This window comes from Chinchilla lanigera, unplaced genomic scaffold (assembly GCF_000276665.1).
Source record: "Chinchilla lanigera isolate Chin_1 unplaced genomic scaffold, ChiLan1.0 scaffold00023, whole genome shotgun sequence".
NCBI classification, from domain to species: domain Eukaryota; kingdom Metazoa; phylum Chordata; class Mammalia; order Rodentia; family Chinchillidae; genus Chinchilla; species Chinchilla lanigera.
The window spans coordinates 16,487,633-16,514,012 of record NW_004955424.1 but is presented as its reverse complement, the minus strand read 5'-3'; the positions used below and the strand labels follow the sequence as shown (position 1 = coordinate 16,514,012).

General features: G+C 42.5%; 1 protein-coding gene across 1 annotated transcript in view; it reads left to right on the top strand.

The window, feature by feature from the left end:
• The window catches only part of Plek (pleckstrin), a 30,739-nt gene extending 10,778 nt beyond the window's left edge, over positions 1–19,961 (top strand). The window contains exons 2-9 of the mRNA XM_005385668.2: positions 3,052–3,207; positions 3,439–3,620; positions 5,237–5,328; positions 8,902–9,086; positions 10,702–10,806; positions 15,949–16,032; positions 16,879–16,948; positions 18,500–19,961. Coding sequence (XP_005385725.1) covers positions 3,052–3,207; positions 3,439–3,620; positions 5,237–5,328; positions 8,902–9,086; positions 10,702–10,806; positions 15,949–16,032; positions 16,879–16,948; positions 18,500–18,636 — 1,011 coding nt within the window. The 3' untranslated portion in view covers positions 18,637–19,961. The remainder of the gene's footprint in view (positions 1–3,051; positions 3,208–3,438; positions 3,621–5,236; positions 5,329–8,901; positions 9,087–10,701; positions 10,807–15,948; positions 16,033–16,878; positions 16,949–18,499) is intronic.
• Positions 19,962–26,380: the final 6,419 nt, after the last annotated feature.

Sequence of the window (26,380 nt, the reverse complement as noted above, 5' to 3'; positions counted from 1 at the left end):
GGGTGAATCAGGGTCTCAGCTCCTCCCTTCATACTTTTCTCTTCCAACTAAATGAAGGGGAAGACTGGGCAGGTGTGGATGGAGGGCCGGAGCAGGCCGGGTAGCAGGAGCGCCCAGCCCAGCGCAGCGCAGCGCCCACTCCGCTTCCCCCTCCCGGGGGGGGGGTGGTAGCACGGGCAGGGCCTGGGGCTTTGCCAAGCGCCCTCCTCACTTATAGGCAATGCCCACCGCCAGGTGGCTCTGCCGGGCTCGGGTGGGGGTAGTGGTGTACTGCATTTCCATTGTGTACAGTATGGCATTCATCTGCTGAAGAAATATGTACTGTACAGTATTTTATTTCAATTTAATATTCTTTTAATATGTTTGAGTTAACATTTTTTATATTTTTAATATTGTTTTAAATTTTTTAGGCAAAAATAACTAAAATCATAAATATTATATAAATACCTATATACTGCAAAGTCCCATGACACAGTGAAAACTCTACGATACAGATTTAGATACATTTTTTAAAAAACCCGTGATACAATGAAGCCACAGTAAGTGAACCACGATAGTGAGGGAGGACCATACACATACTGTGTAATGCATGTATATATTGTGTATATATATATAAGTATATGTGCTTCATATACATGTATACATATTTCATCCGTTATATCAACGTAATACTTGCCAACATACTATAAGATAGAATTTCCTCCCCATTAAAAAAGGAAAAAGCTGGCTCAGAAATTAAACATGTCAGAGAGATTCAGTGACAGGTGCCTGTACTCCCAGCCCTCAGGAGGCTGACGCAGGAGGATTGCCGTGAGTTCGAGGCCTGCCTGGGCTATATAGTGAGTTCAAGGCCAGCCTGCCCTATATAGTGAGATAGTTTCAAGAAAAAAAAAAGAAAGAAATTAAACATTTTCCCCAAGAATATATAAACTAATAAGTGGTCAACATTAAGCTCAAATGCAGTGTAGGTTTAAGGTCTGACTCCAAGTCATCACACACCTTTAAGCATTCTTTATATGAACTGGCGGTCCAATGATGGGGCAGGCATGCAAGTCCAAGGGTGACCCCTGAGCCTCGCTGCACCAGAAAAGAAACTAAAGAGAGATAATTGGCTTGCTCCCACACATGTGTCAGAGACCCCAGCTTTCCCATTTCTTAGTCTGCACTGCAACTGGCTAAATACTCTTTGAGTGTCTTCCTCATTAACACGGTGACGGTAATATTGGTTCATGGCCATTTTGCAGGAATTTGAAAAAGAATGAAACAGCATCTGTGTATTGTGCTAGAAACTCAAAGCATTAGAGACGTTCAGACGCGGCCATCTTTCAAGATATTTAAGAACACAGTCTCAGGACTTAAAAGCCCTGTCCACATTATTTCAATGTATATGTGCTAGCAACCTCTGAAGTGGTTATTTTTAGGGCTGGGGACAGAAGTTAGGAAAGGCTAAAGGGCTTGCCGCTGTTTGAGAAGGGAAGTAGTGGGGGCTGAATTAGCTCATCTAGGACTCAGCCACCCTGCAATAAGTCTAGGGCTTACAAGTAAAAGCAGAACTGTGGTGTGATCAGATCTTACTTATATCCATCTTCAGTGAGGCAGACCAGGTGGTCTATAAACCATATTTGTGTATGTGCTGCTGAAGTGAGCACTATAAACCACAATTTGAAAAGCACTGGAAAATAACTTCCTACACTGACTTTAGAGCATTAAACTCTTTCTTCAGTTCTGACAAACACCCCATGCGTCAAGATTTTCTAAAACAAAAATAAAAACGTTCCAATAAAATACTGACAGTGATCATTATTCTATCTTTTCCTCTCTTCAAAATAGAAAGTTAAAAAACTAAAAACATGAATACAATGAGATATGAGCTATAAGATCACAGGTAAGAGCTAGTTACAGAAGAAAACCTTGCTGCTATTTCTTGCACACAGTAGTGGGGTGAGAATGTGCTTCTTGGTGGTGTGAACCAAGCATGAGAAGGGAGGGGCAGGGAAATGACGGCAGGAAAGGGTCTAGGTACGGGTGAGGTGAACAATGAAAAGGACTGGTCACCCTTCTCAGTAAAGTGTGAAACATGCTAACATTTCACAGTTTGGGCAATAATCTCCTGCATTATTTTAATGAACGTTCATTGCCCTCAGTATCATGCGCCTATAAAAGGATTCAGTGATGTCAGTGCTGCAGAGAAGAAAGGAGAACCACACTGAAGACACTCAAATGACTGCATAAGGCAGCATGTAGCCAAGTTCCAGAGTGCGGCACAGTCAGTAAGAATAGCAGGAAGTGACCTGAAGAGCGGGGGGGGGGTGTCGATGCATTCCGGGAGGGCTTCATCAGTGAGGCGGCTACACGGAGCCTTTCAGAAGGAGAAAGACTCATCAGGAAAGAATGAGGAGAGTTCAGACTTGGGAAAGGGCATTCCAGAGATTGGTCTCTATTCTAATGGTCATTTGTATTGGGATGCAAAAGGCCAGGGATAGAAATCAAAATGGTGGCCGGGTGTGGTGGCCTACTCGGGAGGCTGAGGCAGGAAGATCATTGTGAGTTCGAGACCAGCCTGGGTTACAAAGTGAGCTCAAGACCAGCCTGAATTGCATGGCGAGACCCTGTCTCCAAAAGACCAAAAAAAAAAAAAAAAAAAAAAGAAATCAAAATGGTATCTCATGACATCATTGATTTATGAGGGTTTATGTTGGAACAACAAAGATGATGTCACAAAACTTTGTTGTGTTTTTGTTGTTTTGTGGGGGACAAGGTCTCCCTCCATAGTTCAGGCTGGCCTTGAACTCGCAATCCTCCTGCCTCAGCCACCAAGTGCTGAGATTCCAAGCATGCATCACTACACCCAGCTTGGCACAGAACATTTTTAAAGCCAACTCTAATATAATCCAGTGGTGGTGAACTTCTGGCACACATACTGCAGCAAGCTGTTATTATTGAAAACTCTAAAAGGTTCACCATGTCTATATTAGAGACTACTTCTGCTAGGTAGAAATTACAGTTCAGAAAGACTCCTGGCCATCTCAGTGCTTTTTGTTGTCTTTACAGGGGAACGTGTTTAACACGTGGAAACCCATGTGGGTGGTACTGTTAGAAGATGGAATTGAGTTCTATAAGAAGAAAAGTGACAACAGCCCCAAAGGAATGATACCCCTGAAAGGAAGCACTGTGACTAGCCCTTGTCAGGACTTTAGCAAAAGGATGGTGAGTGGACATCACTGGCCACAGTGAACCTTGCACTATACCCTGACCTCTTGGTACACACCTAACTTGCAGGGAAGCAGTGTTCCCTGGACGAGCCCCTCTCACCACCACCAAGCACTCTGACGTTGGCATCTCTCTTTGTTAGAACAGGTTTGAGGCAGATGCTCCGGTTGGTAAAGGGCCTTAGCCTTTGAAGCGGTCATTTCTGATGGGATGTGTTTGAATTTTCAGTTGGTATTTAAGATCACCAGCACCAAACAGCAGGACCAGTACTTCCAGGCTGCCTACTTGGAAGAGAGAGACGCTTGGGTTCGGGACATCAAGAAGGCCATCAAATGCATTGATGGAGGCCAGAAGTTTTCAAGGAAATCCACAAGGCGGTCCATTCGTCTGCCAGAAACTGTTGATTTAGGGTAATTCTGTGTTTGTTTCTTCCTAACCCTATGCATTTTTTCCTTCTTCCTGTGGAAAGGGAAGAACACAACAGATTCTGCTCCAAGGTTTGTTTTAGACACCTCTGGAAGTCTGTGTCCCCTCTGCTGGGTTGATACCAGCACTTGGTGGACTAAGATGTTTCTCTGGACCTAGACAGATTATGGCCCCTCCAACACCTGGGAGCTGAGGAGAGGTAAGGAGTCTAATGGCATACAAATGCCCTGTGGTAGTGTATACTTATAATCCTAGCATTCGGGAAGCTGAGTCAGGAGCATTGCCATGAGTTCAAGGTCAGCCTGAACTACATAGCAAGATCCTGTCAAGCCAGCCAGCAAGCAAGCCAGCAAGTAAGCAAGCAAGCTTCAGAATCTCTAGATAGCAAAGAAAAAAAATCTCATACTGGCTGTTTAAAATGTTCAACAAGAATTTTGTTTACATGTGTTTGGGGTGGGGAGAGTCCCTGAGAAGGGACCAGAGACACCTTCTGCAGGATTCAAACTGGATATGGCTGCCGCAGGAGTAAAATTTTTATATTGTGCTTCTTGGTAAAGCTTTTTGGTAAAGACCCAAGAGAAGATATCTGGCCTAGCCAGAACTGCTGACTGGGTTCGTCAAGTGATTCCTGGCCAGCGCTGTCACAGCTAATGGCTATGACATTCACGCTACTCTAGGCCACAGGATACATGAAAGTGGGCTTCTGTTCTGTGCCTTAGAATTTCTCTGAAAGGACAAAGATGAGAACGTCTCGTTATTTTACCTTCTTTCCTCATTTTAAAAATAAAAATAAGCTTTGAGGAACTATTCACTTTCTTGCAGGCAAATGTCTGCAACAGATGGTCTCTTGAAGATCTTTAAAGAGTTGAGGGACTGAGTTAATCAGCCTTCTGTTACTGTAACAGATACCTGAGATAGCAATTTATACAAAGCAAAGGTTTGTTTTGGTTCACAGTTTTGGAGGTTTCAGTCCATGGTCAGTTGGGTCCTTTGCTTTTAGGCTTCTGGTGGAAGCACATCATGGCAGGAGATCATGGCATAGCAAAGCAGCTCACATCATGGTTAGGATGTGGCAGAGAGAGTTCAGAGTACTGCAATCCCCCTCATGGGCACACTCCCAATGAGCCCACCTCTTGAAGTTTCTACTACTTCCCAGTAGCACCAATCTGGGACTAAATCATTAACATGTTGCCCCTTGGGAGACATACCAGATCTGAACTATAGCAGAGACCTCAAAGATCTAGGATGTGCCTGCAAAATTGGCCCTGAGAAACTTTAATCTCTGGCACCTAATCAGGGCAACACTCCATGTCAGGCACCACAAGTTAAATCAACAAGGAACTTAATGAATTTAAGAGACACTGGATAACTTCCAACTGGATTTTGCTAATGCTCTGCCAGCCACAGAATTACACAAATATAAATGCTGCCCTTTAGCTACTTATGGTCTGGTGGAGAGATTAGGCTTAGGAGCTGCACAAAGGTGAGGGGCAGAGAAACTGGGGCTCCAAGCCATCTTCTGCAAGGTGCCACCCCCCTACAAAGAATTCACCATTCCTAAATGCTTCCCACTTATCTACCTGCTTTGATTTCTGTGCAGTGCTTTGTATTTGTCTATGAAAGACACTGAAAAAGGAGTGAAAGAATTGAACATAGAGAAGGACAAGAAGATTTTTAATCACTGCTTCACAGGTAAAAGGACTCGTGTGCCTAAAATGGGTGACTGGGGAGGGAGTATGGAGCTCACCGTTAGCAGAGTGTGTATGTGAGGTTTTTTGGGGGTGGAGCCTGGTGTATGGGTGTGGTCATGGCATGCAGATTGTTGAGCAGAAGAATTGAGTTTCCCTAATGTGGAAACAGAAAGCAGGATAGAAAGAAACTTTCTTGTTCAAGATAACATTTTATTTTATAAAATAAAAGAAGGAAAACATATTAACAGACATCCATTTACAAAATAGCATAAGAACAATACAAACAGTACAGAGTTACAAAGTGATAGGAAATTAGCAATGGTTGTTGTATTATGTATTGATATCTTCAAAGTGGTTTCTCAGGGAAACAAATAGAGACATGCAGGATTGATCAAACAAGTAATCATTAACTGTTCCTTTCAGTAAAACAATAGAAGACAGTAGCACAACTATGTTAGCTATCCTGTATATACATACATACATAATTTCCCTTTCTTTCCCTTCTCTTTTCCCACACCCCAGCTGCCCTTTACTTTTGAGCATTTTCCTTTTGTTTCACAGTATCTATCACACCTCTTAGTTTTTATTCACTCTTTCAGGTTCTTACACTAGTGAGACAATATGTTGCTTACACATGCAGGTCTGATTTATTTCACTTATGAGTATGGTCTCTAGTTGTGACCATTTACCTATAAAAGCCTCGAGTTTATCTTTCTTTATAACTGAGTAATATTCTATTTTATAAAAGTGCCACAATTTTTTTATCCAGTCTTCAGTGGATGGACATTTGGGTTGCTTCCACAATTTAGCTATTACAAATTGCACTGCTATGAACATGGTTGCACATATATTGCTGTGATGTTTTCAGATCTTCTGGGAAAATACCCAGAAGGGGAATAGCTGGGTTGAATGGGACCTCTAGATAACATTTTAGAAGTTTCAGCTAAATCAATCGAAGGAACTTTTTAATAGAATACATGGCATTATTTTGAGAATTGTTAGAAAACAGACATAGAGCTGGGTAGAATGCATACCTAACTGTGATAAATAGGGATCAAGACATATAGTATAAAATTTAAATGACAATATTAGGGAATACAGGTTGCCCAGTGTAAGACTTAGGATGTTACAGATTTAGGTAGTGTGGTGTAGTGTTTAAAACATGTTTTTGGAACCACACTACCTTGGCTCAAAGCCAGCTCTGTAACTTACAAGCTGTAAAACCTTGGGCCAATAATTTAACCTCTTTGTGCTTTATTTTTCCCATCCATAAAATGGTGATATTGCAATTTACCTGCTTTGTATGTTTGTTATTACATGTGGAGAATAGCACCTGCACATGCTAAGTGCTATATAGACCAAGCTCGCAAGTGGCTATTATGATTAAAGAGATTATACATCTACATAACAGCTTCATGAGCCCAGAAAAAAGTTCAGAATTTGTTGGGATAAATAGGAGGAGATGCATAAATTTGACACTGAAATATGGGTAACAGTTTGGGGAGAGGATTTCTGATGAGGAGACTATGCTGCACGTGGTGAGGACAAACTACAAGATAGAGGTGTGTAGAGTACCCATCTGAGAAAAGAAGTTGGCTAGCTTGGTAGGAGTAATTGTTCATTACAGGGAATGCAATAGATGTACAGTTTGGGAGTAGTTTGTTGGAAACTGGGTATGGCTTACTTATGGTGAAGAGAGATATCAAAGAAAGAAAATTCTGAGAAGATACAACAGATGTAGAATCTGAGATTATGTCAGATCAGTAGATAATCCATGAAAATAGTCCTGGTCAGCGTTAGGAAGGGGAAAGGGAAGATGGTGTGATCTGCTGTAACAGGGCAACGTCGCATAAGGGTGAGCCTCAGGGTGCTCAGGCAGCAGCCTGTGACCCTCAGATGCGTCAGGGCCGAGATTTGGGATCAGGACACCAAGCCATGGTTGGCAGTGAGGGGAGCTTACAAGAGCAAGGCAGAACCCCAGCGGAGGGTACTATGACAGCCTCTAGCACAGGAAACAGGAAGAAGTTCCAGTGTAGATCAGGGAATAAGACCTGGCCCTGGTTTACTTCCTGTGTAACATGTTCCTGAGTCCCAGGGTACTGAGCCAGCACTTCGTAAGTCCTTTCCATTGAAAGTCCGTGGGTGGATCCTTCTTGGAGGGAGGTGGCTTGAGCTGAGAGACTGAGGTAGAGACTTGAGACCTGGGCAGTGCTGATGTATGATAGAGGACCTCGAAAATCAGGTGTCAAGGGGACGGGGCTGAGTTTGTCTTATAAGCTGTAGCATGCTCAGCTGAACAAGCACAGATTTAAGAGTGGGGTCATGCAAATGTGAAGGGTCAAAGTAGGTGCAACTTAGCCCTAAAATCATTTGAGCTCGGAGCCTTAATCTTCTCATCTTGTACATGGAATGCATAATTACTGTCCTACCTGTTCCATAGGGTTTCTGCAAGTGATTAAATGCAGAAATGCAGCCCTCATTAGTTTTTCTGTACAGAGAAAGAAAAGTGTCACAAAAGATTTCATGTATGAAGTTCATAGAAGGCTCAATACCCCGAAGCTCTTCCTGCCGATGTGAGAATGGCCTGCCCGGTGTTCTGACCTGGGTGAGCCAGGCTGGCTCTGTCACGGCTGCATCTGCAGGGATGCACTTTTATGAATGCAAAGCTTCAGTCTGGCCTTCTGACAAGCCAAGTGATGAGCCAATTTTACTTTATTCCCTTTGTTCTCTCTTGATGCAGAAGTTTGATTAAAAAATTTCTTGAGGTTCCTAGGGAGATGTGACTATCAACACAAGTAACATCATCACATTTTATTTCAGGCCACACAGCCCATCGCGTATGTGCTGCTTAAAAACTTGCAACGGCTCCTCTTTGCCAGCTTTCTGAATGTGCCTTCTCGGCTCTCTCCGCCCACTCTGCGCCTTCTTCCTCCTCTCTCTCCTTTTGCCTTCTTCTTGCCGCCTCCTCCCCCCACCCCACGGCCGCTGCCCACTGCTCCCGCCTGTTCCCGCTGCTGCCTCCCTGCTTGGGCTGGATGCTCCCAGCCCCCATTTCACGAGCTTGCAAACACTTACTTGTTTTTTAGATCTCAGCTCTGTGTCACTTTCTTTATAAATCTTTTTCCTGACAGCATGGTAATCCCCTCCTCTTCTGTCTCCTCTTTCTGCATCTTTACATTTGACCCAATAGTTCCACAATGTTGATTTATAGCAGGGTGGCGATGGCAATCCTTACCTAGTACCCATTTCTCTCTTTAAGATTTCCTGAGCCAATCTGCCCCGTACCCTTCAGAGACCTTTTGTCTAGCAGGTGCTCAACAAATGCTCCTTAACATGCTGAGTTGGTAAAAACGATTTCTTAGTCATGCTTCCCAAGCATCATGTAAATGTTTCTCAAATCCCTTTACGTGGCTCCTTTTGTTTTCAAGCATCTGTCCACTATTTTTTCCTTCTTGGAATAACAGGGAAAATGCGATAAGTTGGACACAGGTGCGCTGGAGTCAGTGCAGGGTGAGGGCCAGAGGCTTGTTCCTTGGGAAGGGGAGTTAACCTTCCTTCTGATGGTCCTGTCCAGGTAGCTGTGTTGTTGACTGGTTGGTAGGCAACAACTCTGTTCGGAATCGCCAGGAAGGCCTCATGATTGCCTCTTCGCTGCTCAACGAAGGATACCTGCAGCCTGCTGGGGATTTGTCCAAGAATGCAGCAGATGGAACCGCTGAGAACCCTTTCCTGGACAATCCTGATGCTTTCTACTACTTTGTAAGTAAAAAAAAACTACCTTCTGGGGCATGATAGCACAAGCCTGTAATCCCAGCACTCAAGAGGCTGAGGCAGGAGGATCACTTCGAGTTCAAGGCCAGCCTGGGTTACATAGTGAACTCAAGGCCAGCCTGCACTACACAATGATGCCCTGTCTCGAAAAAAAAAAAAAAAAAAAAACAAAAGCAAAAGCAAAAAGCTACACACTCTATTCTTGTCTTGGGGGCTGCCCAGGGCAAATTCCCAGTTGATTTCAGTTCACAGCCCCATGTGCAAAAGAAAATGCTCACAGCTCTACAGTGAGCTGTCAGATGTGGGGGAGGGGCAGGGAGTGGGTGTCAGCTGGGGAGGAGGAGGAAGGAGGCAGGAAGCCTCGAGGTCACAGAGCTTCTCCAACCCCAGCGCTTCCCACACTTGACAGCTGTTCCCTCTGCAGCTCTGCCCTGCCCACGTGAGTCATGAGAAAGAAAACAACGGTTGGCTGGAATTGTTTTCTTTAAATTCGTTTAAAAACTTTCCTATTTTCATTCTTATTCTAAGCCATAATTCATTTATAAAAGTTTATTAGGCTACAGTACATGACTCTGATAGGCAGAGGGGATGAAGCAGTGGAGCCGGGGAGGCAAGGCAAAACTTCTCACCCCTGGGGAGTTCCTTTTCTAGAGGGTAATCTATAAAAATCACAGGTGTGACTTTTCAACATGTAAGTACGTTCCAGCACAGAATGCGTTTGTGCATATCACTTCCTACTCTCATCTTGGGTAGCTCCGGTGGTACAGTCCCTGGAGATTGGGAAACACTGCGTTACACAATATGGGCCTAATCTGGGGCCATGTATAATTGCAAGAACGGGGGGATTTTAGCAATTTTGTTTCGAATTTGGAACAGAATATAGAAGTTAGGAAGCTATCGAGCCCCATCTGACTTACAAAAACGAAGCGAACATCCCAGACAGAGTTTCATTTCACTTTAGGGGAAGTTCCTCTGTCAGTACTTTTTTTTCTTCAGACCTTTGGTTTGCCTACTTAAACCCATTTAAATCTTGCTATTTGTCTAAAATGCCCACCACAGTGACTGTCTTCTACCGTGTGATTCACCACTCGATTATAGCCATGCAAGACCCAGGTCCCTCCTGACGTCAAGGGTTGAGGCTGGACATGCGCTCTCGGTCTTCTCAGAGTAGAAGGAGCTAAGCGGCAAAGGTTATAATGGAGACAGTGCCTCGTAATGACGCACACATTTAGTCACCCCGTCTCAAGGATGTGGCCATGAGGTCTTGAGCGAAGAAGAAGGTTCGGAAGGCAGAAGTGTACTCAGTGAGAAAAGTCGAGCTAGATTTAGACTGTGGCTTGGGGAATCCTCGAAAATGAAAGGATAGAGATAAGACCACCCCTGAGTGGGAATGAAAAGGAGCAAGATAGGGAAGCAAGGAAAGGGAAGAGGGAAAACCAGCTAACCAAGCACAACCTTTAAAGTTCAGAGGGGCGAGCACAGTAGCCCGAAGGAAAGGGAGAAGCCTGTCGTGGTGGCAGGAGGGGAGGGGAAGATGGAAAGTGTACAGGTAGCAACAGGCCTAAGGCTGATACATTCAACTTGCTCCTTGGTCTCTCCATAGCCAGACAGTGGATTCTTCTGTGAAGAGAATTCCAGTGATGATGACGTGATTCTGAAAGAAGAATTCAGGGGGGTTATTATCAAACAGGGATGTTTGCTGAAGCAGGTGAGTGGCGGCTGCCATTTTCTTCTAGCCTTCCTCCTTACTGGGTCTGTTTTTTTTTTTTTTAATCTAAATTACCCAGCATTTAATTTATTTGGCTAATAATCAACCAGAAAATGAAATCCATAGCGCAAAATATAGACAAAGAGCTCAGTAGACAATAAAAATGGCATCAGGTTAGGATGACTGAGGCAGGCAGGGCAGAAGATGCCCCTAGAAATAAGAAAATACTTCTTTTATCAACCATAGAAAATGAAGCCCTACTAATTGGCTAGAGGAAATAAATTGGCTAAGACAAAGATGTTTCATGGTAAAATATTGCTGTTTAGCCTCCTCTATTCAAAGAGATCAGGAAACAGAAACAGGCTATAGCCAGAAGGAAACATCATATAAATTTATGAGCAAGAAGGTATCATTTCAGATTGAGGATAAGGGATGACGAGACCAAAAGCCAGGGTGCTACTACTAAGGCCACCTCCACAGGAGCAGCAGGCAAAGAACACAGTCCTGGAGGGTGTTACATGCAATTGCCTGGCATCCACAGGTACGCTACCAGCCGGCCACTGTCTGTCTGGGAGACAAGGCCTTGGGTGAGCTGATGAGTCAGCTCCCAGGTGCCAAGACACATGATGCTGAGAACTGAGAAACTGCCGGGGCAGAGGATGAGCAAGGAATCCAGGGCCAGCAGCCACTAGGAGAAACAGTAGGAAGGCATGGGAATATTCAAGATGGAATAAATTGATGTTAGCACAGGGTGTTGCCAAAACCAAGGCTGCTTTAGAAGGCCAAAATCTTGCCTTCCTGGCTGAGTTGTGAGCTGTCTTAAAAGTACTGCTCAGTATGCAATGCAGAGAACTTGGTGGCTGTAAGAAGATTTCTGTGCAGTGTTCAGGCCACATGTGATGGAGAGATTCGACTTTCTTCACATTGGAAAGTCCCTACGTTTCATCTTCATGGTCTGTGGAGGGCAGGGAGAGATGAATCAAAGCAGACTATATATTTACACTTAACTAGAGAGACTATGGGTTTGCTGAGATTAAGTGATGGCATGGATTTTAAGTTTCATGGAGGAAATGGTGACTTTTATAGTGTGGAAAAATGATCTTAACATCAAGTTTTAGGATAAGAGGGTCTTAAGAAATATAAAGCGAGAATTTGGAAAGAATCTGTGGCCGAGGCTGATACCTTTTTGTGACAGGGTAACTGTTATGGTTGATACATTGTGTCAACTTGGGGAGTCTAGAGGTTTGCCTAAGTAACTTAGCAGGAAGCCAGAGTGCTTATTTTGTATACATCCTGAGCCTGTGGAAGAGGAGGGCAAAGATTATGTGAGAGCTACACGCCCCTTAGGTGGGGGTAGCCTGTTTACGATGTAAGGCAAGAAAGAAGCTGCTTGCCGCCATTCCTGCCATTTGCTCTGGCTGTTTGCTGTTCGGCTGCCATTCCCCCCTTTGCTCTTGTTGGTTTGCTACCTTCTGCCTCGGAGCCAGCCAAGTATGGACTGAAACCTCCACAGACTGTAAGCTAAATAAACCTTTCCTTCCTTCATTTTGGGCGTTGGGTATTTTGTCTCAGCTACGAGAGAAAAGTAACCAAGACAGTAACCAATTGGCTAGATTAAAGGAAAGGTATAGGAGCAGAACAGCCTTTCACAGGGGAGGCTCTGATAGAGCTGCCCATTGTTGGTTTCCTCATTGGTTCTGGCACTTTCCTATATGCTTGGCTCTTTCATTTCAGGTGCTAGAAGGTAGCTGCTAAGAAAAGAGTAACTTGGGAAGGAATTGTATTATTTCCTTATTTTATTGATTTATTCTATAATTCCATATTGTTACTATCCACTAATTATTTGCAGTGCTGGGAATCAAATCCAGGGCTTGTGCATGTTAGGCAAGTACCCTCCTACTGAGCCATGTACCACCCCAAAGCCCTAAGCTTGAGGGGGCTCTTAGAAAGCTGGACATGAGCCAGGTATGGTGGCACATGTATGTAATCCCAGCACTCGGGAGGCTGAGTCAGGAGGATCGTTGCGAGTTCAAGACCAGCCTGGGCTACAAAGTGAGCTCAAGGCCTGCCTGAACTGCATAGTGAGACCGTGTCTCAAAAAAGACCAAAAAAAAAAAAAAAAAAAAAAAAAAAAAAAAAAAAAAAAAAAAGCTGGACATGAAAGTTGATAAAAGGTAGGTACTATCTGGGCTGGAGTAGCACCATGTCTGGGCAAAGAACTTAGTAGGAGACCCTGAATGGTCCAAAATTGGCTGAACGAATGGGTGCCTGAGTGCGTGTTAAAGATAACAGGGACTAGAAGTAAACATATATATGTGTTTTCTTTTGCTTTCCTTTCCCCGGCCTATGATGGGAACATCTAGTAGACCAGCTGGTGCACATTTGAATATGCTGGGGAGCTTTCAAACTGCACTCCAGGCCAATTAAATCAGAGCCTGGATTTTTGCAGTTCCCGAGTGATTCTGTTATGCAGCCAGGGCTGAGAAATACCGAGCTAGTCTTTTTCATAAAAGCTAATTTAGTCTATTCTCAAAATATAACTATTTAGACAATCATTTTTATAGGCTTCTTTTTCTCATAAAAAAGACAGGAATCTGTATTCAGGGACTTGGTTTTCATAATGGTCTTCCATTTGGGAGGACAGTGGGAATGGTATGAGGGGAAAGCAAAACCCCTTCTACTTGAATTGGCATTTCGCTAATGTTTCTGACCTCTTAGCTCAATGGTTAGTAACACTGGTACATATTAGAATCACTTGAAGAAATTTAAAAAAAATTTTTTCTTTCAGTTCCACAAAATGTAAACTACCTGTCTCTGCTGCTGGGAGTAAACCGTGGTCCACTTGCATAGAAAGGCTAATTGTGAAAAAGGACTCTGTGTCCCCCACTTCACAGGGGGAAGGAGCTGTGTCCACCTGGGGGACTGTTTTCCCCTCCTCTATTCTCTTTGCTTCTGTTTCAGGGGAAAAAAACTACTTGATAAATGGAGCAAGTTTGAGGATGGATGGTCTTGGATTATGTTCAATATAACCCCTCTCATGTAATTTTTTTCAAAGAATTAACAAATTAACTAGTTGTCTAATTTTAACCACAGATAGGTTCCTTGAGGGGAAGGACAATGTTTTACATATGTTTTCAGCTGTGGCGTTCAGTACCCTTTTTGTGCCAGTATAGGCAATAAGCACTTGCAAATTAAATTACATTAAATTAAATATAAGTAGGTGTTTAACAATTCAGTCACAATTCTTGGAAAACTCAAGCATGCATACTTTCCTTAAAATCCTTCAGGAAACACTCATTAAATGAAAGATGGCGAACCACACACCTCAGCATAGCATATTGTGATGTCAGTGAGGGCTTCAAGGGAATACGGTGGTTGGCCAGTGTTAGGTAATTTCCTGTCTTTCCTGTTACCTTCCTCTTCCATTGACTCATGATAAGTGGGTGGTCACCCAGCAATTGTGTAAGAGCATCACATGTGTGTCTGAAGATAGAGAGGAAATCTTGTGGGGTGGCACTTTAATGCTTGCATCTCATGAGCAAAGAGCAGGAATTTATACTTAGAAGCTCATGCATCACAAATGCTCTTCTGTATATGATAAAGCACATAAAAATATTTTCTGCCCTCCCTTGTGACACTACAGGGCTCCTGGCTCCATCCTTCAGGCAAGTGAAAAAAAGCTTCTTTGGAAATGAGTTTCTTGACAAACGCTTCTCCAAGAAACTCGAGCCCCTTCTTGAACGCTCTTTTTAAATTCCTCCGACCTTATTTTATGACAGAAGCCCTATTATTGAAAATCACACATGATTCATTGTTTTCTACATAAACACAACAAAAAATGAAAGGGAATTCATCTATATGTCAATGTGTGGGGCTTGGGAAATAACCAACGATATTTTTATATTGGCAAGGTTGAAACTGTGTATATGCTGATCTAATACTTTTTTGGTTTCTGGTGTTATTTAAAATTATTTCAATTTTCTATGGGAAATTGTAGAAGCATGTTTACCATGACATTTTAAAACCTGCTTTAAACTGATTGAAATAACTTGAAAATTCATAGCAATTACTGACAGGTATAGAGCAGCTTCCCTGGGCAGGCACTATACTGAGTACTAGAGGACAGTGATGAACAGGAGGCAAATCCTGCCCTTAAAACTCACAGTCTGTAGATTACTGACTCACAGTAATGCCTTGGAAACACCAAGTTCTACTCTCCGATTTTCACCCTGTTACAGTCAAATTAATTTCTGTTTCTACAGCTGCTGCCTAAAGTTAATTCCTAATACATTTATGCCTGGATCCTTGTAGTCACTTCTTAATGACCCCTCTTTATTTTATTATCTTCTCCCTGATGTTCCTTTAATCTATGCAGCTGGTATATTTTGTACCTTGTCACCATCAAATGGTGTTGAAATCATTATCTGAAATGGAATTGTAATCTCATTTCCTACTTAAAACCCATCAGCAACCATCCCCACCTCTTCTTCTGTTTTTTCAAAGCTCTGTCTGCTTGTCCAGCTTTGCCTCACGCAGCTTCCGTTAGTCAGACTGGTCTTGTTCACCAGTGTTTCCTCGAGGCTTGTGCCTTTGTACCCCTACTTTTGTGTTGTCATAGTCTTTTCACCCATCTAAGTCCTTTGTCCACATGGATAAGTCAGTCTAGGTCTTTATGAGACTTTGTTTGACATCCAAAGTCCATAACTACATATCCTTTATTTAATTACTTTGAAGCCAATTATTTGATTTGGGCTTTGCCCTTTTATATTGCCACATGGGTTATAAATTTCTCAAATTGTAGGATCACTTTTTAAGCCACTTCATATCCCTCCCATTACCTAATGTAGTGTAGTACCGGTGCATAATAGCGTATTACATAATATTATTACATAATACTAAAACTGCGAGAGAGGCTTAGAAATAATTTAATTTATCTATTTAATTCAGTACTGGAATATGCAACTTATTAACTGGCTTCAGCACTATGTCCCTAAGAAAGACTTGGGTCAGGGCCTGATTCTCCTGAAGCTGGTGTTTTTTCTATCTTTTTTCAATTCAGCAAAGACTTGTCACTTAGGTACCTGCATGCAGAGTGATTCTAGGAGCTCATCATGCTTTGTTCTATGCTTTTCCTGGATACAGGGGCATAGGAGGAAAAACTGGAAAGTGAGAAAGTTCATCCTGAGAGAAGACCCTGCCTACCTACACTACTACGACCCTGCAGGGGTGAGTGACATTCTTTGCTCTTCAAATCCATTCAAACAGAAGCCTCGTCTGCATTTATGAGGTACACTTCCCACTCCCCTTTCAGCTCTGCTGATATTTCCAGCTTCTCTTCACCCCCATCCTTGCTTCTTTCTCTCCCATCCCTCTTTACATTTTTCTACCACCTTTCAGTGCAAAAGATCTGCCTTCTTGAGACTTTGAGGATAGTATAAACTCAGAAATGGAAGAAAATATCACTAGATTATAGTTTGATTAATTTAGAAATAATTTTTCTTGTTTGCCTTAACCTCATATTATCAGGGGTACACAATCAGTCCCTCATGCTAGTCATGGTTTATAATATGCAAAAGAGTGATAATTCCTCTCTGGGCCAACTTTGATGAGCGCATTACTGCAGTCCGTCAATTTGCAGTGTTGATAGTTGAAGAGGACTTTTTATTCCATAAAAGGAGCCAACTCTGAAGCATAAAGACAGCTTTTTCAGGGCTGGGTACTTGGTCTGTGCTGACAGTGTAGGGCTCTTTAATTTGCTCCTGGGAGGGTTATATGCTGATGCTACATGCTGGAAACAGGCAGCTCTTCCTTAGTGGAATGTGCTCTGCTTCCCCTGCCATGTTCCTCCACACGGGAAGTCCAGGTTGATTTGTATGTTCTCATGCGTGCTTCCTGGCCTCACTGAAGTGGACGGAAGATCTGGAATACATTTCCTTTAACCTCCTTCTGCTCTTATTTATTGGGGAACATGATATGTATCACAGTGAATCTGTGTGGCTTTCGTACCAACAAAATAAGATATATTCATAACTGTGCTTTAGAAACATAACAGACAACCTCTTTCTTTTCTAGGGGGAAGATCCCCTGGGGGCAATTCACTTGCGAGGGTGTGTGGTGACTTCAGTGGAGAGCAACCCTGAGGGTAAGAATGAATTTCTATGGGAAAGAAGGGTGTCTTCTTAGATTCCCTCCCCATACCTGTGCATACTGAACCAACATCAACCAATAAGTCAGGAATAATCCTGCATGGATGTTCTGTCTGAAAACCTTGCAGAGAAGAAGAACTCCTTGTGTTCTCTCCTAAGAGCTGCCCCTGCCCTTTAGGCTTTGAGGAATTAAGAGTGGCTTTGCCGATGTCAGAAAGTCCTTAAGCAAGGCTGAAAAATTCATGCCCTCAGAACTGGCTTAGATGGAGAGGTGGTTAGCTCCTGACACCATGACATTCTGACAGGAGATCTTCTACTTACACAGACTAGGAAATTCCTCCCTACAGAAGGAGCATTTGTGCAGTGAGGCAGTCTGGTAAGTGGAAGCAGCACCCAGGTTCCGGGTAGGTCTGTGGCACCCAGTCTCTCACCCAATCCACAGTAAACCAGCTCATTCATGGGGACGTCGTTCCTCTGAAGATGAGGGGCTACATGGGATGAGTTCCAGTTCTTCCTGGATTATGAGCTTATGATGGACACATGGAATAACCATGTGGCTACAGATGGATTTCTCCAGACAGATGGAATCACTGAGAAATGTGATTTTGACAGCCCAATCTCTGGTTTTATTTTGCCATTTTGGGTGTATAGTGTTATAAAGGTAGACAAGGAAACCGTAGCTTCAAAGCCCAGATTTTCACTACACCTGGGTCTTCCATCCCCACCTCCTTGAATGATATTTAGTTTTGAAGTAGAAAGCTTTTCCATTTGAGATGGAGACTGTAAGTCTTGTTACAGTACTTGTTAGTTTATTGACTTTTAATCTTTCATCTTTTAGTGGGAGCTATAAATTGGCCATTGATGCAAACCAATTTAGACTACACTTATGGTAGCAGTAAAAGGTCTATTTAGTGTTTTGTTTTTCTGTGGTACTGGAGATTGAATCCAAGGTTTTTCACAGAGTTACCTGCCCAGCCAATTTACTTTTTCATTTTTTATTTTGACACAGGGTCTTACAAATTTACCAAGGTGCCCAGGCTGGGTTCATACTTGTGATCGTCTTGCCTCAGGATATATATCTATATATCTATATATCTATATATCTATATATATATATATATCTTCACACACTTATATTTATATTCATTTTATGTGTGAACATGTGTAAATCAGGGTCAGCCCTTGGTTTATGCTATGAGCAGAAGAAATGTACTCATTGAGCATTATTAGAAGTTACTCATTAAATGCTATTGGTGGGCAAAGGTGAGGAACTTCATTCACTTATAAACTGTGAAATAAAAGGCTTCCCCTTGAGTATTTTACTTATGTCTTAAAAATATATACATATACATATGGTCATGCTAAGTCCCCACCTATATGAATATCACATAGATTCTCATGCAATGAATATACACAATTATACAATGTTTTTGTGTTGGGAAACCACAGTTGGTACCTTAGAGCACCAACAAAGAAAAAAAAAGACTGGACATTTCATGGAGAAGGAGACAGGTCAGCTGACGGCCACTCACTCTCTCTTTCACCAGGCAAGAAGAGTGAGGAAGAGAACCTTTTCGAGATCATCACAGCTGATGAAGTTCATTACTTCCTGCAAGCGGCCAACCCTAAGGAGCGTACTGAGTGGATCAAAGCCATCCAGGTGGCCTCACGGACTGGCAAGTGAGGACAACCTGCAGGTCCTCATCCCCTCCTCGGGGAAGCCTGTGCATAAGCTCAGTCCTGGGCATGTCCACTTCTGTGATGACTCATCCCGAGGGCTCCCAGGGTGGGAAGTTTCACCTGCATGTAGCCAGCCACGTGGCACACAGTGTCCGCATGCCCTGCCTTGCTCACTGCAGACTTTCTGCTCTCTTTGTGTCCCCAAACCTTGTAACAAGTTGCGTGGTCCACATAGGCTGCTTAGCCCTTTCAGGACTCGAGGCCTCTTCTGGAAAGTGAAGGAGGTCCTGCCTAGCTGAACACCAAAGAATCCCATGACCCTAGTACCTATGCAAGTGAAAGTGTCTCTCATTGCCCTGCTGGTGTCTTCCTTTGTCTAAGTTTTGGCCTTCAGCTGACCTCAGGTGTGCCACAGTCTGAGACGGCATCTCCCTTGAAGCTGTTGCCATTCTATACCAGGAGCCCTGGGTATAAGCCTCTTCTGTTCTGTTTAGATGTCTTGTGTTTGTTACTGGCCATGGGCTCATATAAGAAAATGGAGGGGGCACAGTCTTCCTAATTCACTACCCACAGAGACACTTCCTGAAGAACAGTGGTAGTTTTTAGCATTATACCTTCTATTGCTTTGTACTTTTGGGAGAACGACCTCGGAGGTCAGGAGTAGCTGAGGGTTCTTTCCAGGCCAGAAGCAGCCCAAAGCCTGGAGTTAGACAACTGGCTTATAAGTGCCAACACTGAAAGGGCTCAGATTTACAGAGCTTGTGGTGGCGACTGTTAACATTGTCACAATCAGTGCTCCGGGTCATGATCCTGTGTTTGTCTTTGAGTTTAAAGCACAAACAGTAACAGCTCTCATTCTGCTCCAGACCTCAGAACTAGAGTGACCTGTCCTAGATAAAAATGGAAACATTAAAAAAAAAAAAAAATGGAAACATACCATTTTCTACCCTGGTCACTAGCTAGTGATGCTTTACAAAATTGGGAAGGATAGTATCTGTAAAGTCAAGAGCATGTATGAAGGTATGTTTTTTTCAACTCTAAATTGTTAATTTTTTGGTCCCATTAAGAAAGGGCAACTAGAAATTTCTTCCTGATTTTACCAGCTCCTCTCCTGCCTCCTTTATCTCCCCTGACCACTTCTAAGGTTGTCCCTAGTCTCAGCTTATTTTGTCAATGGCCTGAAGGTAAAGGACTATCTTTTTCTCTGATTGTTTAACACATTTGCTTTATAGAATATGCATATTATTTTTTTTCCACATTCAATGTAAACTATTTATTAATATGGAGTCAACCCCGTGTTTTGAAATAAATATGCCTTTATTTAGCGTCTCTTTAGTGTGATGACTGTTTTTGCCTGTCATTAATGGCTCTCCTTTTCTACAACTTACTTTCATTTACTGAAAAATAACACTGTCTTTCACCTCTCAAATCATTTCAATGACTTTATGATTTTTTTAAAATAAAATTCTATTTAAGAAATAATAAAACATTCTAAAATTAAAGATAAAGTTTAAAGAATAGAAAAATACATGAACAATGTCGGTCATTGATTTTTAATCAGCCAGACTTGATTACAATGTTCAGGCAAGCAAAGCTTCCATTTGAGATGCAGAGAACTATTTACATTCAGGGGAAAAAGTTTCCTAGTAAAGGGCTTCTATGGAAAATTGAATAGAATGTGCACAGTTCAACACCACTGCAGTCTAGGTGACTGATGCCCCTGGGCCTTGTGAAACAGAACTGTGTATTTGTACACAGTGAGTGAGCAAGCATTCAAATCATTATCCAGGTAGACATGGTGGTGCATGTCTGTAATCCCAGCACTGAGAGGCTGAGGCAGGAGGATTGTAAATTCTAACCCACATAGGACAACTTAGCAACTTTTTGTCTCAAAATAAAAAATAAAAAAGGGTTGGGGATGTGGCTCAGTGTGAAGGCCCTGGTTTTAATTTCCGGTCCCTCCTCCCTCTCTCTCTCCCTGTCTCTCTCTCTCTCTCTCTCTCTCTCTCTCTCTCACACACACACACACACACACACACACACACATACACAAAGTAGTCAAGGCTTCCTAATGTGTAGTTAATTCTTCTTGGTGGGAAGAATGTGTCCCTCCACAAGGTGGATCTTCAGAGATATGGATGTTATGTGTGAACCTTTTGCTTAGAAATCCAGCACAGGCCCAAGGAGGTATTGTAATAGGCTGATCCACATGGGCCTGAGCCCCAGTTTGCAGATATGATGCTCAGTGATGTGGATGATTCAGTTCCAGCTGAACAGCATTTGAAGCCAGAAGGAGAGGGTGGTCAGCTTTTATTCAGGGTTCCACTGAAGAATGGGAAGATTGTCTAACAATCAACGGTGGAGGAATAAAGAAAGTATGCATAAGGAGGCAAACTCCCTGTATCATGTGACTGACAATAAATTTATAAAAGTAAAGCATTCCATCTGAAAATTCTAACACCCTTTGGAGGAAAAAATAAAAGGAGACATAGAGTGAGAATTTTACACATATGTGTAAAATACAGTTCTGATTTTAGAACAGATGTTAAGTTTCTCTTGTAGACACACAGAGACCGGTTCATGTATACAGTGGCTAAAATTCTACCACAGAGAATAGCTTCCAAACGTAGAATGAGGGGCCTGGGAATTTAGCTCAGTGACAAAGCGCCTGCCTGGCAAGCGCAAGGTCCTGAGTTTGATTCCTGGTACTGAAAGAAAAACAAAAAAACAAACAAACAAAAGTAGAATGAGGAACTCACTTAGATTGAGATAAACAGCTCCTCAGTGCTGCTGGTAGGTATTTTAAAAGGTCAAATGGAGCATCAACATTGTTCCCTTTGGATTTGATGTAGACAGTCCCAAAAAGTCTCAGGGTGAAAAGAAAATCATGAAAGTAAGTTTTTAATATTTCAGATTTTATTTTGCATTCTGCTCTGAATAATTTCAAACTGCATAGGGTCTATTAGGAAAAGTTGTAGAGACTAGTAGAAAGAGAAAGTTATGAAAAGTTTTTACCTTGCTTTAAAAAAAGGCACAAAACTAAGCTCTCAGTAGTTCTAGCCTAATTTCAGGGGAAGGGAAAGATAAAATTTAGATGGCACTAGAGGAGAGGAAGGACGGTGGGAGGAGACAACTTTTTTTGATACCACACTTGTTACTTAGTTTGAGCGGTGGTAAGTTGCAAGGGAAGATGCCCACAGATGTTCGTGGGGAAGTCCTGTGATACACTCAGAAATGCAGTGGTCCTGGAGTCTGGGTCCTCTGGGTTCAAATACTCAGTGTGTGACTTACTGCTTTCACAACATCTCTCAGTATCAGCTTCTGGGTTAGTCAACTTCCCCTCTGCAACAAAAACCCGAGGCAATCAACATATATATATACACACACATATATGTAAAGGTTTAGTCCATGGTTGACTGGCAGCCCCATTGCTTTGGGGACTATAGTGAAGCATCACATAGTGATGGGGAGCATATGACAGAGGTAACTGTTTACCTCATTGGCTAGCATTCAAAACAGAAAGGAAGGAGAAGTGGCCAGGGTCCCATTACCTACTTCAGGGGTCTACCCCCAATGACAGATGACCTTCAACTAGACTCGACTTCCCAATAAAGCCACACTGAGGACCAAGCCATTACCACATGGACCTTTTGGGGACATTCCAGAACTAAACTGCAATAGCTTCTTGGTCTCTAAAATGAAAATGATAATGTTAATGATGTTGGTAAGAATAAGTGAAGTCACACTTAGAAGTCACCTGGCATGGGTGGGCCCCCAACAAATTCTTTCTTTTCTTCTGATCCCATACTATAGAAGGCACATAAGATAATTCAGGCTGTTCGGCTGTCACTGGTTTTTGACTTTTGCTCTGTCAAAATTGCCTGGGAATTCCATCACTGAATATATACCTCAGCTCTGACTTCAGGGATTCTGATTCCCTAAGTGTACATTTGGGCCTATATATTTGTCCGAATTCTTTTCTTCCTAAGTGGATAACTTTTATCAACATTAAAATAAAAACTATGAATAAATTTCTTGATTTTCCACTAGCTACTGTTTAGACATCAATGTAATAGTCTAGCACATGAAGCTCTCAGCAAAATGGCCCCAGATTACCTTTCTGAAAGAATTTCTCCTTTGCTCCTTCTAACCCAGCCATTTTTGTCCCTTCCTTGTCCCAGGGAGCTAGGTCATATTTCTGTAGTCCAATGCACCAACTCCATAGCTTACTGATGCTCTGGCTTTTTGGTTCTTCATTTTACTCCTACCTCTGTGGTAGACTCTCTGCTTGTGAATTTCTCTACCATGTATTTACACTCTGCATTTAGCATATAATACATTGGCTGGTATGATCTACCCCGCTTTCTGCTTTAGAGTTGTGTCTTTGGGAACAGAAAAGTGACCCTACTTTACAATTTTATCAATTCTTCCAACACTTAGTTCAGTGCTTGTGGGTAGTAGCTATACTATATAGTTATTGGAATGAAATAAATGAAATTGTAAGAAGGTCCTTATATACTGACTTGAGCTTAGAGCAATCAATACAGCCATAATGGCAAGCACCTTCTGTCGACTACCACTACTCTATACTATGCAAATAAGAATTCAGTTAAAGTTTATAATCCAGGTTGGCTAGTGTGGGTCCTTGCTTTTAATAGTGAGGTTAATTAAAACTAAAGCACAAATCTAAAGGGAAAAAGCTTTAATGGGAAGTTTGAGAGAAAATAGAAAAGGATGCCAGTGTAGGTAGCTGGAGGGGGACACTCTTATACAGAGCTTTAGAATGGCCCACATGCAAAAGTGGGAGACCAGCCTTTAAGGATTAGGCGGTGTGCTGGACCTAGTTGATCATTATCTCAGTCCTTGTGTCACAGTTCTGGAATCCTTATGGCTGAGGGATGGTTCGATTTCCAGGAAGAAACTGACCCTACTTGTGGTGGTCTCGGTATGGTCTCCTGTGGGGCTCTTCCTTTCCTGGAATCCAGGTGATCACAGGTTTAGAACAGTGGCTGGAAGCTTCCTAGTGTAGCCTAGTGTCTCTGTAAGCCTCTTATTGTGGGGTCCTCAGTCCTGAAGGGCATGAGATACTGTAAATTTAGGGTTAGGCAACCCTGTGTGGCCTGCTCTTAGACAGATACTCCCTAAATATCAATGTACCCCTGTGCAGAGCACAGAAGAGGTTTGACCTAAGATTTACAATAACAAAGGATAGAAAATGAAAGTCAGACTTTGTTCTGCTTTGAGTTGCTTAACGGGTATCTGTAGGCCCAAGTGAAGTGTCATGGTTCATAGAAAACACAGCTTTTAAATCCCTGTGTATCCCAGAAGAAACACAAAGGAAGCTTTTAATGAGTAGCAAGTAAGGGCCCAGCGTTGTGCCTGTTCCCCATCCCATCATGACCCTGACTGTTATGACTGCATCAGCAGTAGATTTGTAACATACTATTTCCATTTTATAGAGAGGTGAATTGACTTGCAGTTCGAAGTCATAACACATAGTGAGGAATTGTCAGAGTTAGGATGCTGTACAAGTCTGGCTGGTCCTGGGTTAATGCTTTTATCCTTCTTGTTAAAATGTCCCTTCATATCCCAAATTTATTACTTAATTTGAATAACAATCATGTGAGGCACTTTTGTCTTCATTTTTCAGCTGAAGAAAATGAAGTTAACTCACTCAAGAGCCTTGAGTCAGCAATGGAAGGAGACACAGTGCCATGTCAGCCCGGCTGCTGGGCCATGCACTTAAGCACTCTGCTCTACCATGGATATACTTGGCGCTTGCCACCGTTTAGTTGTATATCTTGTTGTCACAGGAGTCCTTCTTACAGTGCCCACCACTTCTGTCCTATCAGCTGCAACAGCGTTTCCTGTTTCCTTTGCTTAAAGGACACCTCTCTGGTCAGATACAGCTAAGGAAGTAGCTCTGCCCTGCTGATACTCGTTTTGAGGCTTCTGGGGATTTTATTCTCTAACATTGTGTTGCAAAACATTTCCTGGGCTGATTAGCACGTGTGTGCTATATATATGTCTATACAGTTGTGTACTCATGTATGGGGTTACTTCTCCATCACTGTAACACAATACCTGACTAAATCAACTTAGAGGGGAAAAGACTTGTTTTGGTTCACAGTTAGCTTCAGTTCACGAGTCAGGTGGCTCCATTGGTTTTAGGTCTGTCAAGGCAGAAACATCATGGGCAGAAAGGTGTGGCAGAAGAAGACTGCTAACCTCATGACACCCAAGAAGGGGAGAGAGAGGAAGGGACCGAGGTCCAAATATACTCTTTAAACATAAGGTCTCTATTATTTACTTCCTCCAACTAGGTCCCATTGTAATAGGCAGGGCAAAGAGGAACTTGATTGATTGATTGAGTTAGGGCCTCACTATATAATTCAGGCTGGCCTTGAACTTGCTTATGTAGCCCAGGCTGGCCTCAACTCATAGTGATCCTGCTGCCTCAGCCTACCTAGAGCTGTGATTATAGATGCGTGCCATATCTGGCAAAAATTAATTTTAAAGGTCAGAATTTTTTCATTTAGAGACAAGGTACTTCTCCAAACTTCCTTAGGTGAGGTGGTATAATTGCTACCCCCTCTTCCCCTCCTCTCCTCAGTCCAGATGAATGGGCTGAATATGCAGCTGTTGGCCACAGGAGGTCAAATCCAATTTCCTTTTGTTTTCTTGGGGAAGAGAAGGAGCAGAAAAGGAAGATGAAAAATGCTTGGAGTATTGTCTCATTGCATTCCCTTTCCTCTCTCTTCCTTACTATTGAAGGTTTTCACATACCTGGACACAGTGAGGTGGTGATCTGTAGCAATATGCAGCCTCTCCATGTCCTTGGACTAGCTTTGAATAAAGCCCTTTTCCTCCCACCAAAATTAAATGCCTTTGATTTGTTTGTGGAGAGCTTCTGACCTGAGAAGCTGGTAACACTACTTGTGAAGTTTTCAGCACCTATCAGTCGTACTATCAGCTATGGACCAAGTCTTTGGCACATGAGCCTTTGGGGGATATTTCAGATCCAAATCGTAACATGTACATACTTAAACTTTTAAGCCAGGAGCGGAGGCACATGACCGTAATCCTGGAACTCAGGAGGCTGAAAGAGGAAGATTTCCACAAATTTGAGGCCACCGTGGGCTACATAGTGAGTTCAAGACCAGTCTGAACCAGATAGCAAGACCCGATCTCAAAAACCAAACCAAAACAAAGCAATTTTTTCTGATTCTATCCCCTCATTCTACTGATAATAAGCTCAAAGCATATTCACATGAAAAATCTGCTGCATGATCAAAAGCCAGAGTGTAATAAAAGGAATGGCACATTGCCAAGATGTATGGATGGAAAATAAATGCATGAAAAGATGTCTAATATCGTCAGTACTTAGAGAAACACAAATTAAAACTCTAATGAGATACCATGGTATACTTATTGGAATGTCCAGAATTGTAAAGACTAGTGCCAAGCGTTCACAAGGGTAGCAAGGAACTGAAACTCTCATGCGCTGCTGGTAGGAAAGTAAAATGGTACAACTGCTTGTGAGAACAGCTTGACAGTTACTTAAAAAAGTTGTTAAACATATACCACCCACTCCTAGCTATTCATCCAAGACAAATGAAAGCATATGCCCATACAAAACTTGCACATGAAAGTTTATCACAGCCTAATTTGTTGTAGTCAAAAACAGATTATGACCCAAGTATTAGACAAAAGGTCAGCAAAGGAAGAAATTCCTTATGTTCATACAG